Here is an 18,283-nt window from a genome sequence, read left to right on the forward strand (position 1 = left end):
GGCATTAATGTATACAAACCAGAAAGTGTCACACATGTTTATTGAAGCCCACTGGGTGGAAGGCACGGTGGGGCCTTGAGAGTATACATTGTATAGCTTTTGAGGACCCCGTGTTTGCGGCAGATAACCAGACACGTGGTCTACTGTGGCCGAAGTGTGATTGCAGCTGGCCTTGAATGCATGCCCTTTCTGCTGTAATGAGCAGAGAGTAGCATCAAAGGAGAATCACTCAGAACTTCCAAGTTCCCTGTCTAGAAGCTATCTCTTGGTTGTTTCCAGTCTTTGGGAAGTAAGATTGAGGATTGTGTGACATTGTGACCATATAAGTGTTGTTATTATGAAGGTTATTAAGCTCTTACTGTGTGCCAAGCCACATGCCAAAGACTTTCTGTGCATTTCATAACCCTGGAGCTACCCTTTGAGATTGAGAATATCAGGAATGTTAATTTAGGAAACAGAGTCTCAGAGAAGTTAAGTAAGGTGCCAAAGATGTCACAGCCAGTGGGTGGAGGAGAGTGGGACCACAGAACCTGCAGGCTCAACTGCTTGTGTTGTTGCTGTGAAACTGTTCCAACTAATAAAATGTGTCTGTGTTTCGCATCTATACAGGCAGAAATCCCGTTGATATCATGATCTTTCCCAGAGCCAAGCAGGAAAAGCGTTTAATTTATAGCTTAAATTTTTAAAATTTATGTTCCCCTCTTTCCTCTAAAAATATCATTACTGTGGACTAAATGCCAGTAGACATAATTGAAAAACTTACATGAGGGGCCAGCGCCATGGCGCACTAGGTTAATCCTCTGCCTGCATCGCAGGCATCCCATATGGGTGCCAGTTCTAGTCTGGGTTGCTCCTCTTCCAGTCCAGCTCTCTGCTGTGGCCCAGGAAGGCAGTGGAGGATGGCCCAAGTCCTTGGGCCCTGCACCCGCATGGGAGAGCAGGAAGAAGCACCTGGTTCCTGCCTTCGGATCAGCACAGCTCCAGCCGTTGCAGCCATTTGAAGAGTGAACCAAAGGAAGAAAGACCTTTCTCTCTCTCTCTCTCTCTCACTCTCTCACTGTCTGTAACTCTACCTGTCAAATAAATAAATAAAATCTTAAAAAAAAAAGAAAAACTTATATGAAAGACTGGAATATTACTACTTTATATTATCTTATGATTACAGAGATATATTTCTATCTAGAACCTACCTGGCATAGAAAGATTTTATAATCTCCTGGTTAGAAGTAAATTACTGGTCCATTTAAATCATCTGTGTGCTCATCAAAGTACCTGTTCTAGAACCTCACGCCAGGGATTCTGATGAAACCGATGGTTGGGTGCAGATATCTGCTGGCTGCCATCTGCATACCATCTTCTCAGTGCTGAGATGGGCCTGGGAGAGCTTTAGTGTCTATCATTTCTAATGTGTAAAGCCAGAATTTCTTGAATAATTCCCTTTGAGTTCTCTCCTATCCTAAGTTTTTTGCAAATCACCTTTGTATTACTAGTTCTTAGAAGAATTATTCTCTAATAGCGATTATGATAATAAAGGATGAGTTTACTTTGATGCTAAGTGCTTCTAGAGGAACAATCCCACTCATTGACCACATTGATTGGGTACCTATTTATGCAGTTTTTACAAAACAGGAAATTGCTATAATCGGTATAGGGTAAAAGTCCCCAACAATTACAGGGAGATTGCAGCCTTCAAGACTTGTACTCCACAGTAAATGTCCTGTTAATCCTTGCTGGTTACTACAGAGTTTTCTGGTGATTATAGCAAAAATATGTATTTATTCTATCCAATTTGTATTTGCATGAGGTTTTGTGATGAGTGCAGAAAGTTGTATAAAATCCAGCCCTTGTGTAGAGCAACTTGTTTGACATTGCTTTGGCCTGCAACAACTAGGTATGGTCACAAACTGTCAATTTTCCATGAGTAATTTATGTGTCCTTAAAAGCAACACACATTTGAAAGCAAAACAATATCAAGGGTGAGAGTTTCTGTTAAGACACATGCTTCCTATCTCTTCTCCTTTCCATGTGCCTCGGAGTATCTTTTTGCTTCTTATTACAAAGTTGCAGGAGCCTTTTTGTAAAAAGAGTCACAAAGAGTGGAAACCAGGTGACTGCAAATGCCTTCCCCAGTTCCCTCCCTGTGACATCTCATGACTGTTCCTGCCCTCAGTCTACTATCTGTGCCTGTTATATGGGATAGTCTGCTATCAGGGGTCATCCAACAAGGCTCTCAGCCCCAAGACTGAACACTCACTGGGCTGATACTTACGTTTAAGAGAAATGCCAGAGTCCTCATTGGCATCTGTTCATTGCAAAGGAAACAGAGGCTTCAGAGGAACCCACCCTGTGCTGGCCTCGAGCTTTTTTTTTTTTTTTTTTTTTTTTTTTTAAGATTTATTTTATTTATTTGAAAGAGTTACAGAAAGAGACAGAGAGAGAGAGAGAGAGAGAGAGAGAGAGAGAATCTTCCATCTGCTGGTTCACTCCCCAGATGACCACAATGGCTGGAGCTGTGCCGACCTCAAGCCAGGAGCCAGGAAATTCTTCCGGGTCTCCCATGTGGATGCAGGGGCCCAAGGACTTGGGCCATCTTCCACTGCTTTCCCAGGCCATAGCAGAGAGCTGGATCAGAAGTGAAGCAGCTGGGACAGGAGCCAGCTCCCATCATAGCTGTTGGTGTAACCTACTATACCACAATGCTGGCCCCTAATGATTCTTTAATCACATAAATCTTTCTTTTCCTGTATCACACGTTGGCTAAATATTAATATCCCAGAGTTTGCTCTTTCAGACATTGCTAAGGTGAAAAAGAAACTTGTGTGGGTGAAGGGAAATGTATCAGACAGACACTTAGGGATGGGAGTTTGGTGCTTTAGTTGGGCATCTGCTTAGGACATCCCATCTGGAGTCCCTGAGTTCAAATTCCAGCTCTGCTTCCAGTCCAGCCTTCTGCTGATGCACATCCCAAAAGGCAGTAGGTGATGGCTCAGATACTTGTTCCTGCCACCCAGATAAGAGACTTGGTCTGCTAATGTGCCTGGAAAGCAGCAGAAAATGGCCCACGTACTTGGGCCCCTGCCACCCACAAGAAGAACTGGATAAAGCTCCTGACTTCAGACCATTCCAATTCTGGGTGTTGCGGCCATTTGGGAAGTGAACCAGCAGATGGAAGGTCTCTGTCTCTTACTTTTCTCAATAAATCTATTCAAATAAATAAGTAAACTTTTTAAATTTCCTAAATAGCCATAAATCACTGTCTTGTAAAACCAAGGTAAACAGCCTCCAGGGTTAAAATTTTTGAAAGCGAAATGCAATTTTAAGAAAGGAAGTTGTCCTTTTAAACTAAAGTGTTGATTTTGCTAAAATTTTAAATTTAATTTCTGTTAAATGTCTTCAACCAGTTTGGCAGACTAAAACTTCAGAGTTTATAAATGTAAATAACTGAAGGTGCTATATTCTCATTTTTTAAGAAATGTTAATCTTTAGAAATTAACAACCCTTCCTTTGCAGAGCAAATATTTCTTTTTTTTTTAAAATAAAGATTTATTTGTTCATTTGGAAGGGAGTTACAGAGAGAAAGAGAAAGAGGAAGAGACAGAGAGATCTTTTAGTTGCTGGTTCATTCCCCCAATGTCCACAATAGCCAAGGTTGGACTAAGCTGAAGCCAGGAGCACCAGGAGCTTCATCTGGGTCTCCCACACTGGTGGGAGCATTTGGGCCATCTACCACTGCTTTCCCAGGTTAATTAGTAGGGAGCTGAATCAGAAGTGGAGCAGCCGGGACATGAACCTGCTCCTGCATGGGATTCAGCACTGCAGGCAGGAGCTTAGCTGGCTGTGCCACGGTGCTGGCCCCGCTAGATGTTTCTTAATAGAGTCCTTATTGGGAGGAAGATGAAAGCTGTGCAACTCATTGCATAAACAGATATAGAAATAAAAATGAAAAAAGGCAAAGTTGAAACATTTTACAAAAGTAGAGAAATAAAAATCAAGGCTCTCCTTAGGTGTCTTTAAGCCATAAAACATAGCTACTATGAAAGGCACAATGTGGTAAAGTTGACACTCACAAGGAAATTGCCTAAAGTTCACAGGAAAAGAGTTTTATTAGCAACTCTAGCCTCTTCTGTTTTTCTCCCATCTGATAATGAACTTGAACTTTTCCTTCACTAATTGTTTAGATGCAACACAGATGTCTGTCAGAATATGACTGGCTAGGAACTATATGCCATAGCTTGTGCAAAGTCTAATATTCTCCCTGTGATTACAAGGAGTTCTTGGAGATTTAATTGTTGATTGCCCAGCTTCAAAAACCCGTTCCTCTTGCATTAGTTTTGTTTTGTTTTTATTTTCTTTTTAAAAAACTTTTATTTAGTAAATATAAATTTCCAAAGTACGGTTTATGGATTACAATGGCTTCCCCCGCCCATAACGTCCCTCCCACTCGCACCCCTCCCATCTCTCTCTCCCTCTCCCTCTCCCATTCACATCAAGATTCATTTTCAATTGTCTTTATATACAGAAGATCAATTTAGTATATATTAAGTAAAGATTTCATCAGCTTGCACCCACACAGAACATAAAATGTAAAATACTGTTTGAGTACTAGTTATAGCATTAATTCACATTGGACAACACATTAAGGACAGAGATCCTACATGAGGAGTAAGTGCACAGTGACTCCTGTTGTTGACTTAACAATTTGACACTCTTGTTTATGGCGTCAGTAATCTCCCTAGGCTCTAGTCATGAGTTTCCAAGGCTATGGAAGCCTTTTGAGTTCACCGACTTCGATCTTATTTAGACAAGGTCATAGTCAAAGTGGAAGTTCTCTCCTCCCTTCAGAGAAAGGTACCTCCTTCTTGTTTTTGTTGCTAGCTTCTCTTCCAGCTTGCTGCCCTTGTCCCCGCCCAGAGGTGCACCTGTGACCTGGAGTACAGGGCCACACCTTTCCCTCTCTTCCCATCCTCAGCCTTTCCTGCCCACACTTCTCCAGTCTGGTATGCAGAAAGTGCAGCCGCACCACTGGCTCCCGCATTCGCTTAGACTCCCTCACTCTGGGGAACATTGTTACCTTTAAAATAAAATTTTTTCATGAATTCATTGATCTTAAATCTAAATATTATAGTTTTGTGGAATTATTCTGTATATTTTCTTTTTTTGTTAGCCTATCATGAGTTGAATACAAAGCAAGAATCTATACCAGCACAGTAAAATCACACATAAGGCAAAGACATTCCAGTGCCCATGTATCGTTATTTTGCTGTGAATGTGAAAAGGACACTGTACTATTTTTTTTTTTTTTTTGACAGGCAGAGTGGACAGTGAGAGAGAGAGACAGAGAGAAAGGTCTTCCTTTGCCGTTGGTTCACCCTCCAATGGCCGCCGCGGCCGGCGCACCGCGCTGATCCGATGGCAGGAGCCAGGAGCCAGGTGCTTTTTCTGGTCTCCCATGGGGTGCAGGGCCCAAGCACCTGGGCCATCCTCCACTGCACTCCCTGGCCACAGCAGAGGGCTGGCCTGGAAGAGGGGCAACCGGGACAGAATCCGGCGCCCCGACTGGGACTAGAACCCGGTTTGCCGGCGCCGCTAGGCGGAGGATTAGCCTAGTGAGCCGCGGCGCCGGCCTGGACACTGTACTATTTTTTATTGTCTTGCGTTGTGGTGGTTATCTCGAACCTTGTAGGACATACATCTGCAAAAATATTTCTGCACGCATCCTTAAAATATGCATCTCATCTATTCGTCTTCTTTATGAACTAGCTAATATTTCAAGGCACAGTGAACTTAGAGCCAGTCTTATCATTTATCATAGTTTTACATAACCATGTAGCTAATAGTATTCTGATGACTTTTCTCAGTTTGGGCCAAATTCTTGTCAGATCTGATTAAATTTGTTGTTGCCTTTACCTTGTGATTTGGGCTTTAAGCTTTAGCTCTGGGATTTCACATTGTTTGTCCTTGCATTGTGATTAATATATTTATTTTTGATTTTTTATTTATCTTCATCTTATTTGAAAGAGTGACAGAGAGAGGGAGAGACAGAAGCAGAAAGGGATCTTCAGTCTACTAATTGACTCCCCAAATGCCTGCAAAAGCCAGGGCTGGCACAGGCTGAAGCCAGGTGCCCAGAACTCCATCTAGGTCTCCCACGTGGATGGCAGGAAATCAAATACTTGAGCCATCATCTGCTGCCCTTCAGCATATGCATTTGCAGGAAGCTGGATCATAAGTCAAGTAGGGCCCAGCATTGTGGCATAGCAGGTAAAGCTGCTGCCTGCAGTGCTGACATCCCATGTGGATGCTGCTTGAAGTCCCAGCTGCTCCACTTCTGATCCAGCTCCCTGGTGTAATGTGCCTGGGAAAGTAGTGGAAGATGGCCCAAGTCCTTGGGGCCCTGAACCCATATGGGAGACCTGGAAGGAGCTCTTGGCTCTTATCTTTGGTCTAACCCAGCCCTGACCGTTGTGGCCATTTGGGGAGTGAACCAGTGGATAGAATCAATCAACCTCTCTCTCTCCCTCTCCCTCTCCCTCTCCCTCTCCCTCTCCTTCTCTCTCCCTCTCTTACCGCTCCTCCCCATCCTATAACTGTGTCTTTCAAATAAATAAAACTCAAACCAAGAACTCCAATACAGGATGCTGGCAAACCCAAGTGGCAACTTAACCACTGCACCAAATGCCTACCCCAATATTATCCTTGGTCTGTGAGTTCCTTGCATAAGTCTTTTTTTTTTTAACTTTTATTTAATGAATATAAGTTTCCAAAGTACAGCTTATGGATTACAATGGCTTCCCCCCACCCCATAACGTCCTTCCCACCCGCAACCCTCCCAACTTTCCCACTCCCTCTCCCCTTCCATTCACATCAAGATTCATTTTCGATTCTCTTTATATACAGAAGATCAATTTAGCATACATTAAGTAAAGATTTCAAAGTCTTGTTCATTTTAGGTTTTTTTTTTTTTTTTAAGATTTATCTATTTATTTGAAAGTCAGAGTTACACAGAAAGGAGAGGCAGAGAGAGAGAGGTCTTCCATCCAATGGTTCACTCCCCAATTGACCGCAATGTCCAGAGCTGTGCCGATCTGAAGCCAGGAGCCAGGAGCTTCTTTCGGGTGTCCCACATGGGTGCAGGGCCCAAGGACTTGGGCCATCTTCCACTGCTTTCCCAGCCCATAGCAGAGAGCTGGAGCGGAAGTGGAGCAGCTGGGTCTTGAAACGGCGCCCATATGGGAAGCCAGTGCTTCAGGCCAGGGTGTTAACCTGCTGCGCCACAGCGCCAACCCCTTTTTTAGGGTTCTTTTAATTTAAAGGTACATATGAGGGTAGTTTTAGAAAGTTCATGGAAAACGGAGTTAATGAAGTTCTATTTTAGTGCAAAAATAGTTTGATATCAATGCATAGTTTCTTTACAGTATGCATATTCCATGAGCTTTTGAAGAGTCATTGTATTAGTGTCTGTACATCAACTTGGCAGGCCATCACTGTAAATTTCAGTGCAATCAAAGAGAAGTAATGGAGAGAGCAAGCCCCATGTCCCTTGTATTATGGAAATCCCACTGGAGCATCTCTGGAAGGGACCCTTATTCATACTGAATGCTGACACTGTGCCAACCCAGAGGGTAACACCAGCCAAAATGTTTTCCTTTTTTTTTTAAATGTAAATGGAGTTTCCTGTATTTTCTTCCCATAGTCCAATTAATTGTATCTACATAAGTTTCATAACTTATGAGACAATGTTGATAAAATTTTTTTGTTATTTAAATCTTTTTTTTTTTTTTTTTTTTGACAGGCAGAGTTAGACAGTGAGAGAGAGAGACAGAGAGAAAGGTCTTCCTTCCATTGGTTCACCCCCCAAATGGCTGCTACAGCTGGTGCGCTGCACACTGATCCAAAGCCCAGAGCCAGGTGCTTCCTCCTGGTCTCCCATGCAGGTGCAGGGCCCAAGCACTTGGGCCATCCTCCACTGCCCTCTCGGGCCACAGCAGAGAGCTGGACTGGAAGAGGAGCAACCAGGACAGAATCTGGCGCTCCAACCAGGACTAGAACCCGGAGTGCCAGTGCTGCAGGCTGTTATTTGAATCTTAACCTCATATTATGACTTATCAATTTTGTTTTGTATATTTTTTTTGTTCACTCAGTTTTTAGGCTAGAGCCCAGCTGTTGCTTCTTGCAGCATTGTATAGTTTCACCAGTGTTTTGCACACAGTAGGTGAGCATTAATAATGCATGTAGAGAAAAAAAATAATGCATGTAGAGAAGCAGGTATTTAGTAGCAGTTAAGGTGCCTGTGTTCCATACTGTAACAAACTGGTTTGATTCCCTGCAGCAGCTCCTCACTCCAGCTTCCCATTAATGCAGACCCTGGGAGGCAGCAATCATGGCTTAAGTAATTGGGTTCCTGTCACCCTTGTGTGAGACCTAGATTGAGGCTGTGGTACAGATGTTGTGTGCTTTTGGGGAGTAAACCCCAGAAGGGAGTTGTGTTATTTCTTTTCTTTCTTTCTTTTTTTAAGGTTTATTTATTTATTTGAAAGGCAGAGTTACAGAGAGGCAGAGAGAGAGAGAGAGAGAGAGAGAGAGAGGTCTTCCATTCGCTGGTTCACTCTCCAGATGGCTGCAACAACTGGAGCTGCACCAATCCAAAGCAAGGAGCCAGGAACATCCTCCAAGTCTCCCATGTGGGTGCAGGGGCCCAAGGACTTGGGCCATTTTCTACTGCTTTCCCAGGCCTTAGCAGAGAGCTGGATCAGAAGTGGTGCAGCTGAGACTTGAACTAGTGCCCATATGGGATGCTGGCACTGCAGGCGGAAGCTTTACCCACTATGCCACAGTGCCAGCGCTGCTCTATTTTTTTTCTCGCTCTCACTTGCTCTTGTTCTCAACCTCCCTATCCTCCACTCCTCAACAAAAAATTTTAAAAAGGGCCTTAAATATATATATATATATATATATATTTCACTTTATTGTTAGTTTTTCTGAGACTGGGTGTTATTTATATGTGTGTGTGTGCGCGCGTGTGTGTGTGTGTGTGTGTATCTGATTTTTCTTTTTGGTACTCTGAACAAATTGGTTGGTTGGGCACTATTAGTTTATTGCCTTTTATTTATATTATCTAAATGGAGTGTCTCTTATTATCATACTGTTTATTTAAGCTGTAGTGTCTAATTTGCATGGTTCATTTCTGTTTTGCTATCATTTAGCTCTTTAGCCTTTCAATTCAGTATGTTGTTGTTACTGATTGATGGGACATTCTTTTTATTTCATCACATATGGCCGTGGTAACAGTGTTGGTTTTGCTGTGTTCCAGTCCCGTCTGGGGCACTGTCATATACCCCTATGATAAAGTAGATTGGATAGTCTGGCCCTGAGGATTAGGGATCACAAGAGAGAGTCAGCATGATATGTAAATAGATCTATGAAAAGGAATTAATAAACAGTAAGGGGAAGAGGCTCACATGATTATGACACAACAGGTCATCTGCAGGCCGGAGACCCTGGGATGCCAGGTAGCATGTCTCGGTCCAAGTCCGAAGGCCTCAGAACCAGGGAAGGTGAGGATGTGACTCTTAATTTGAAGGTGGAAGCCTTGTACCCAGTAAGGGGGCCACTGCTGTTAAGTCCTGGAGTCCAAAGGTCAGCAAGCCTGGGGTTTTGATGTCCAAAGCTGGAGATGATGTGTCCCAGTTCTCCGAGCAAAGGACCAGTCCCCTCTCTATATTTATTCTCTGCAGACCCTCAGCCAGTCAATGGTGCCCTCAGTTGAGGGCAGGTCTTCCTCACCCAGTCTACTCAGATTCACGTGCTAGTCTGTTCTGAAAAGACTCTCACAGAAACACCTTTCCTGAGTTTCTGGATGTTCCTTAATCCAATCAACACCTAAAATTAACCATCACAGGCAAACTGGGTAAATTCCTGGTCCTTGAAGGATGGAAGGAGTGTGGTATTGCTGCCTTTCATTGGGTTATTGATGCCACATTGACAAGATGTCCATAAATGAGCTTCACTAACTATTCCTAGGGAAGTCTCTAGAAGTAGCGAAAGGCAGCAACAGCTAGCTGTTCCCTTCCAGAGAGGAGCTGAATCATTGCCTTGTCTAAACAGAAGAGCGTCTTCAACCTGCTGCATGCCAGCATCTCTAGGAAGTCTACAGAAATGCTCAAGTCCACTAAAATATCTGGGGTAGGACCAGGCACGTGTATTATTAGGGGCTCCACAAATGATCTCATTGTAAAGTCAGGGATTTGTCTTGACCTGTAACACTAGTGAGCTGAGTCAGTAGAAAGAAAATGAAAAATGAGAGACTCAGTAAAGGTAAAGTAGACTCAACAGTGCCTAAAGAAGTTACTTGGTGTAACTGGAAAATGTTGGGAAAAGATGGAACAATTCCATAGCCTCATGTTGAGGTATAACAGAGGGTAACAGATATATCACTTCCCTTGTCTGCTTACTGATGACACAGGCCAAAGGTTAAGGTATTGGCAGAGAAAACCAAAGGTATACAAATCAATCCAAGAATGTCTGAAGGGCTTTGAGGCCTTTTGACTTTGGAAGTTTGTTGACAAACAGCTGTAATCTTAGATGATTGTTTAGGGGCATTTTTACTAAGATATTAATTACTTAGATACTAATTACATTTTACTTACATATTAATTATTCACACTTGCATTTGAGTGCTCTCAGTTGGTCTAAGCATGCTTGTACCTTATAAGGAAATCTTATAATTAAAAGCTTTATTTGGTTTTAGAGATGTGTCAGGGCTCCTGGTTTCACCAAGAAAGAATCTGTCTTAATCTGTGCTACTCCTGATCTTTTATCGCATGTTGCCTTGCTTATTTTGAGCCCATGGGAAGGAGTCTTCCTTTCTCTTTATAGTTACAAGGTCTGGTGAAGCATCTGACACTCTGTTAAGTACTGATTGAGTATTTGCCAGTGATGCCTGCCAATTCTGCTTTTGTTGTAGGAAGCAGTTCAAGTATTGATCAAGCACTCGGCTGATGTCAACGCGAGGGATAAGAACTGGCAGACCCCTCTCCACGTGGCAGCAGCCAATAAGGCCGTCAAATGTGCAGAAGTAATCATTCCCCTGCTGAGCAGTGTCAATGTCTCCGACCGAGGGGGACGTACGGCTTTGCACCATGCAGCTCTGAATGGCCATGTGGAGGTGGGTGTTTTTATCATTAGAAACTGGGGGACTCTCCACAGACTCTCTCAGCCACAAGTAGGGCCCGATCTTATTGTTAACATTTTTAGAAAATGTGATGATAACGTTTATATACAAGCCCATAGGCAATGATATTCATTCTTAAAGTGTAGAGCCACCATGGATTGATAAAGGAGTTTTCTCATCTGACACACCTGCCGCAGTCTGCAGTGACATCATCTTGCTACTTGGTTAGAACTCCAGCTCTCTGACCTGCTTTTTGATTCCATGTGAATTTGGCTCGGATCACCTGCAGGCAGTGAGGAGCCCATCACAGAATTGAGTGCTTGATTTCATTGTTGGTTATCTTTCAGATGGTCAATTTGCTCTTGGCCAAAGGGGCAAACATCAATGCATTTGACAAGAAGGACCGGCGTGCTCTGCACTGGGCAGCATATATGGGTAAGGATTCTATGCACGGAAAGCAAAGTGTAGGTAAACTTAACCTAACAAGATGTGGGTGTCTTCATGGATTGTGTAGGTGTTCTCTGGGGGCAAGACTGACTTCTTTCAAGCTTAGGTTCCAAATTAATGAAGATCCAGTCCATTTGATTGGCATAGGTAGAGCACTCTCATTGGGCAAAGCTTTGTCAGAAATTGATTTAGCCTGCGAAGAGGAGGGGAGTGAATCATGGCCTGGACCTCTTTGAATGTGCCGCAAACTGGATTGAAGAGCTGCACACACTGTGCTTATTTTAACTTGTTATGGCAGCAAAAATTAAGATGACTGGTTCAGAAAACAAAGACACTAATTCCATTTGTCTTTTTACTCAAATATTTTTGAAAGAAACAAAAAGGAAGGAAGAGAGGACAAACCCGGGCTGTTTCACAGATGGAAGTGACCAGCGTCACCGTGGTTTATCCTGTGTTCCACTGCCCACAAAGCTGGTGCTTGCAGTCTTCATTTTTGCCCCTTCAGTGGGAGACTGAAGGAAGAGGTTACATTTCTGTTTTTCCTTTTTGTTTTTGTGGGCACAAGTAACACTGCCAGATGATAGGCCTCACAGACTTATTCTCAGGGTAGACTTAGAGGAAATGAACTACCAGCGTCTGAACTTTATGTTTCTGATGGAAGAGCATCCTGCCATTAGAAAAGAAGACAGAATTCTATCAGCATCGAGTTGCAAAACCCTGAGTGCCCATCCACAGGACTGGAAGAGCTACACAGAGAGACACTCTGCAATAAGCAGTGATGTCATCCCTGGGTGTTTATTAACATAGGAGGATCTGTGATATGTTAAGTGAAAACAGATCATAATAATAAACAGCTTAAATAATATGATCCTCATTTTGTAAAACAGATCTGTATAGTGAAAGCAAATGTTGAAAATGTTGTATACCGCCGGCGCCACGGCTCACTAGGCTAATCCTCCGCCTTGTGGCGCCAGCACACCGGGTTCTAGTCCCGGTCGGGGCGCTGGATTCTGTCCCGGTTGCCCCTCTTCCAGGTCCTGCACCCCATGGGAGACCAGGATAAGTACCTGGGACTTGAACCAGTGCACAGATGGAATGCTGGTTCTGCAGGTGGCAGCATTACCTGCTACACCACAGCACTGGCCCCTGCCCATTTCTTAACTGCATTTTTGTTGTTGTTGTTGTTGAGTTTCTTGAGCTCTTTATAGATTCTGGATATAATCTTTTTATCAGTTTCATAGTTTGCAATATTTTCTCCCATTCTTGGGATTGCCTCTGCACTTTGCTTCTGTGTTTCCGTTGCAGCACAGAAGCTTCTCAACTGGATGTAATCCCACTTGTCAATCTTAGCCTTGATTGCCTGTGCTTCTGGGGTCTTTTCCAAGAAGTTTTTGCCTAATGCTAAAGTCTTGTAGAGTTTCTCCAATGTTCTCCTTTAGTAATTTGATAGTACCAGGTCATAGATTCAGATCCTTGACCCATTTTTAGTTGATTTTTGTGTGAGATGTAAGGTAGGGGTTGTGTTTCATACTCCTGCCTGTGGAGATCCAGTTGCCCTGCACCATTTGTTGAAGAGACTGACCTTTCTCCAGGGATTGACTTTAACTTCTTTGACAAAGATTAATTGGTTATAGATGTGGGGATTGATTTCTAGAGTTTCTATTCTGTTCTGTTGGAATGCATGCCTATTTTTTTTTTTGCCATTATCAGATTGTTTGGATTATAACCGCCCTGTAATATGTCTTGATATCTGGTATTGTGATGCATGTGAGCTTTGTTTTTGTTGTTTAAGATTACTTTAGCTATTCAGGGTACTTCTGTTTCCATGTGAATTTTAGCATTGTTTTTTCTAGATCTGAGAAGAATGTTGTTGGTATTTTGATTGAGATTGCATTGAATCTATAAATTGTTTTTGGAAGTATTGATATTTTGATGATATTAATTATTTGAATCCATGAACATGGAAGATTTTTCCATTTTTTTGTGTCTCTCTTTCTTCAAAGCTTTGTAATTTTAATAGTACAGATCTTTCACTTCCTTGGTTAAATGCATTCCAAGACTTTTAATTTTTTCTGTAGCAATTGAGAATGGAATTGATCTTTTTTTAAATTACCTTTTATTTATTTATTTATTTTTATATTTATTTTATTTGAGAGTTAGAGTTACAGACAGTGAGAGGGAAAGAGAAAGAAAGGTCTTACTCCATTGGTTCACTCTCCAAGTGGCCACAACGGCTGGAGCTGCCCTGATCTGAAGCCAGGAGCCAAGTGCGTCTTCCTGGTCTCCCACGTGGGTGCAGGGCCCAAGCACTTGTGCCATCTTCTACTGCTTCCCCAGACCATAGCAGAGAGTTGGATTGGAGGAGGAACAGCCGGGACTAGAACTGGCGCCCACATGGGATGCCGACGCCGCAGGCAGAGGATTAACATTGTCTGTTTTTACACAGGCTATAGATTTTTGTTAATTTTTTGTTAATTTTAGGTCCTGCCACTTTAATGAACTCTCTAATGAGTTCCAGTAGTCTCTTTTGAGTTTTTTGGTTCCCCTATATATAAAATCATGTCATCTGCAAACAGGGATAGTTTGACTTCCTCCTTCCCAATTCGTATCCCTTTGATTTCTTTTTCTTGCCTAATGGCTCTGGCTGAAACTTCCAGGACTATATTGATTAGTAATGGTGAGAGTGGGCATCTAGTCTGGTTCCAAATCTTAGTGGAAATGATTCCAATTTTTCCCCATTTGATAAGATGCTGACTTTGAGTTTGTCATAAATTGCCTTGATTGTGTTGAGGAATGGTCCTTCTATACCCAGTTTGCTTAAGGTTTTCATCATGAAAGGATTTTGTATTTTATCAAATGCTTTCTCTGCATCTATTGGGATAATCATGTGGATTTTGTTATTCAGTTTGTTAATGTGATATATCACATTTATTGATTTGCAAATGTTGAACCATCCCTGCATACCAGGGATAAATCTGATGTGTTGTTGGAATTGATGAGTTAGTAGTATTTTGTTGAGGATTTTTGCATCTATGTTCAGGAGGAATATTGGTTTTTAGTTCTCTTTCTCTGTGTCTTTCAGTTTAGAAATTAAGGTGATGCTGGCCTCACAGAAGGAGTTTGGGAGGATTCCTTCGCTTTCAGTTGTTTTGAAAAGCTTGAGAGGAATTGGAATTAATTCTTCTTTAAAAGTCTGGTAGAATTCAGCAGTGAAGCTATCGTTCCTGGGCTTTGTCTTGGTTATTGGTCCGTTTATGTTTTCTGTGTCTTCATGACTCAATGTTAGTAGATTGTATGTGTCCAGGAATCTATCCGTTTCTTCTAGGCTTCCCAATTTATTGGCATTTGGCTCTTTTCTTTGTAATAATTTCTGATGATTCTTTTTATTTCTTTATCTATTTTTATATTTCCTTTTTCATCTTTGATTTTATTAATTTGGGTCTTTTCCCTCTTGTTTTGGTGAGTTGGACCAATGATGTATCAATCTTGTTTGTTTTTTCAAAAACCAGTTCTTCATTTCACTGAACTTTTGTATTTTTGCGAGGGGCTCAATCTTGTTTATTCTCTAATTTTATTTCTTTCCTTCTACTAATTTTTAGTTTGGCTAATTTTTTTCTAGGTCCTTAAGATGCATTGATAGCTCATTTATTTGATTCCTTTCCAATTTCTTGATGTAGGTACCAGTTGCTATAAATTTCCCTCTTAGCACTGATTTTGCTATATCCCATAAGTTGTATTGTCATTTCCAGAAATTTTTTATTTCTTCTATGACCTGTTCATTCAGGGGCATGTTGTTCAGTCTCTGTGTGTTCTAGAGATTTTTGAATTGTTAATTTCCAGCTTCATTGCATTGTGGTCAGAGAAGATGGCATGGTTTGATTTCAGTTTTTTTTAATTTGCTGAGACTTGCTTTATGGCCTAGTATCTGGTCTGTCCTAGAGAACATCTCATGCACTGATAAAAATAATGGGTATTCTGCAACTGTGGGGTGAAAAGTTTTTGTAGATATCAGTTAGGTCCACTTGGTCTATAGTGTAGATTAGCTCTGTTGTTTCTTTGTTGATTTTCTGTCTAGTTGATCTGTCCATTGATGAAAGTGGGATGTTGAGGTTCCCCATTACTATTTATACCAGCGTATTAGCCTGTCTCCTGAGATTTGTGACTGGGTGATTTTGGTTTCCTTTTAACTTACTTTTTTTCCCCCCTGAATCCTTTCAAACAAGCATACATGGTTTTTATAATCACTTTAAAAATTAGCATAGGGACAAGCATTTAACCTTGAGGTAAGATGCTGTTTAGGATGCCTGTGTCCTGCATTGCAGTACCCGGGTCTGATATCTGGCTCTGATTCCTGCCTCTAGCTTCCTGTTAATTAGACCCTTAGAGGCAACTGTGATGGCTCAAGGAATTGGGTTCCTGCCACCCACATGGGACACCTGGACTGAGTTTCTTGCTCCTGGCTTCAGCCAGGCCCAGCCTCAATCTTCACAGGCATTTGGGGAAATGAACCAGTAAACAGGACTTGTTCTCTCTCCCTTTCCCTCCCTTTCTTCCTCTGCTTTTCCCTCTCCCTCTCCATCTCAGTCACTCAAATAAATACATATTTAAAAATTAAAATTATCATTAATTGTAGGGAGAGAACAAACAGATTAGGGTAGGGCTGAAATAAATTATGTGGCTGTAGATGGGTTTGAGTGAATCCTTGGGCTTAAAAAATCCAAGAATCTTAAAATTTTATTAGCATTTGATTGTTTTTAAATATTTATTTATTTTGCTTGAAAGTCACAGTTACACAGAGAGAAGGAGAGGCAGAGAGAGAGAAAAAGAGAGAGAGAAAAAGAGAGAGAGGTCTTCCATCCTCTGGTTCACTCCCCAGATGGCTACAACGTTCAGAGCTGCACTGATCCGAAGCCAGGAGCTTCTTCCAGGTCTCCCATGCTAGTGCAGGGACCCAAGGATTTGGGCCATTTTCTACTGCTTTCCCAAGCCACAGCAGATAACTGGATCAGAAATGGAGCAGTCAGGACTAGAAACAGCACCCATATGGGATGCTGGCACTGCAGACGGCAGCTTTACCCGCCAGGCCACAGCACTGACCCTGGCCCCGGCAATTGGTTTCAAAAGCATTGCTTTTATTTTTTTTTTAAGGTTTATTTATTTATTTGAAATGCAGAGTTAGAGAGAGGGGGAGAGAGAGAGAGATCTTCCCTCTGTTGGTTTATTTCCCAGTGGCCACAATCGACAGGGCTGAGCCAGGCCAAAACCACGAGCCAGGAGCTACTTCCAGGTCTTCCACATGGGTGCAGCGGCCCAAGCACTTGGGCCATCGTCTGCTGCTTTCTCAGATGCATTAGCAGGGAACTAGATCAGAAGTGGAGCAAGGGGGACACAAACCCAGTGCCCACGTGGGATTCCAGTGTGGCAAGTGGTAGCTTAACCTGCTATACCACATGTCGGCCCTTTTGCTTTCATCTTAACACAAATAGTTTTTGGCTGTGTTACTAACACATTAGCAGAACCTCATTATTATTTGTTGACTTGCTGACAGTTGTCTTGTCTGCTAGATCTCTTTCAAGAGAAGACTCACTTGTAGGTCATCGTTTTTTTCTTCCCAAGGTATTGACAGGATGTCTGACACATAGTAGGTACACAATAAACATTTGTTGAATAGTCACCATGAACCCACTTTTTATAAATAGCTAATGGTGATAATTTAGGTGAAATGCATTGTCTAACTGTCCTGTTAAGGTTAACGATGTTTTCTGCTGCTGTCTGTGTCAAGGCCACCTGGATGTTGTAGCCTTGCTCATTAACCATGGCGCAGAAGTAACCTGCAAGGATAAGAAGGGTTATACTCCCCTGCATGCCGCAGCCTCCAACGGACAGATCAACGTCGTCAAGCACCTGCTGAATCTGGGGGTTGAGGTGAGCTGCGATTAATACATCATTGCACGGCCTGTGTGTATGTGTGTGTGCGTTTTCTCTGCTCTGAAACTAAATCCTGTTTGCATTTTAATCAAACAGGGAAATGTATTCTCTAGCCTCCTGTGTTTTTGAGTTCACTTGGGCAGCTGAGACCAGACAATGGGCGCATAGACTAAGTATTGGAAAACCGGTAACAGACTGACCCTATATATCCACACTGATAGAGGAACACATAAATAGACATCTTCCGTGTAATGCATTATCCAATCAATGACTGGCTAGAGTTTGCTGAGTTACCCTCAGATTCTAGGCTTTGAATTCACATCACACAGCAAGAATGAATGAATGGATAACAGGAACGAACAGAAGTGTGTGACGTTGAGCTGAGCAGTTGGCCTGTCCCCCTTCTCCTTCAGTGAGCACAGCAGGGGCAGTGGTGAGACTGCCACATTCTGCTCCTGGACAGGAGAAGCAGTGGCTGTGCTGAAGCAGCGTGGTGACACTCAGCACCCAGGGCAGGTCGCAGAACAGCAGGGAGCCGTGGACTAAGCCTACCTCCGGGCAGCACCACTGCCCCGCTCCTGGAATAGGCTTCAGAGCAAACTCAGAGTGGGTTCTGAGCCTTAGTAGTGCTAAGGTCCACAGCCCTCCCCTCCATCTCCCACCCTTCTGTATGTGCTCCCTGTGCCCAGCCTCGAGTTCAGGGCTCTGCTCTCGTCCCCTGATCGGCTCCTCTTCTGG

General features: G+C 42.6%; 1 protein-coding gene across 8 annotated transcripts in view; it reads left to right on the forward strand.

Moving 5' to 3' along the window:
• The window catches only part of ANKRD44 (ankyrin repeat domain 44), a 356,403-nt gene that overhangs the window by 196,057 nt on the left and 142,063 nt on the right, over window positions 1-18,283 (forward strand). For all 8 annotated transcript variants that reach the window (XM_089330137.1, XM_051849306.3, XM_089330134.1 and 5 more), the window contains exons 5-7: window positions 10,964-11,164; window positions 11,518-11,605; window positions 17,400-17,542. Coding sequence is in view for 5 of the 8 variants with exons in the window: in XM_051849306.3 (XP_051705266.1) it covers window positions 10,964-11,164; window positions 11,518-11,605; window positions 17,400-17,542 (432 nt within the window). In the remaining 3 variants the exon portion in view is untranslated. The remainder of the gene's footprint in view (window positions 1-10,963; window positions 11,165-11,517; window positions 11,606-17,399; window positions 17,543-18,283) is intronic.

This window comes from Oryctolagus cuniculus, chromosome 3, assembly GCF_051225735.1.
Source record: "Oryctolagus cuniculus isolate XC-2025 breed Fujian yellow rabbit chromosome 3, ASM5122573v1, whole genome shotgun sequence".
NCBI classification, from domain to species: domain Eukaryota; kingdom Metazoa; phylum Chordata; class Mammalia; order Lagomorpha; family Leporidae; genus Oryctolagus; species Oryctolagus cuniculus.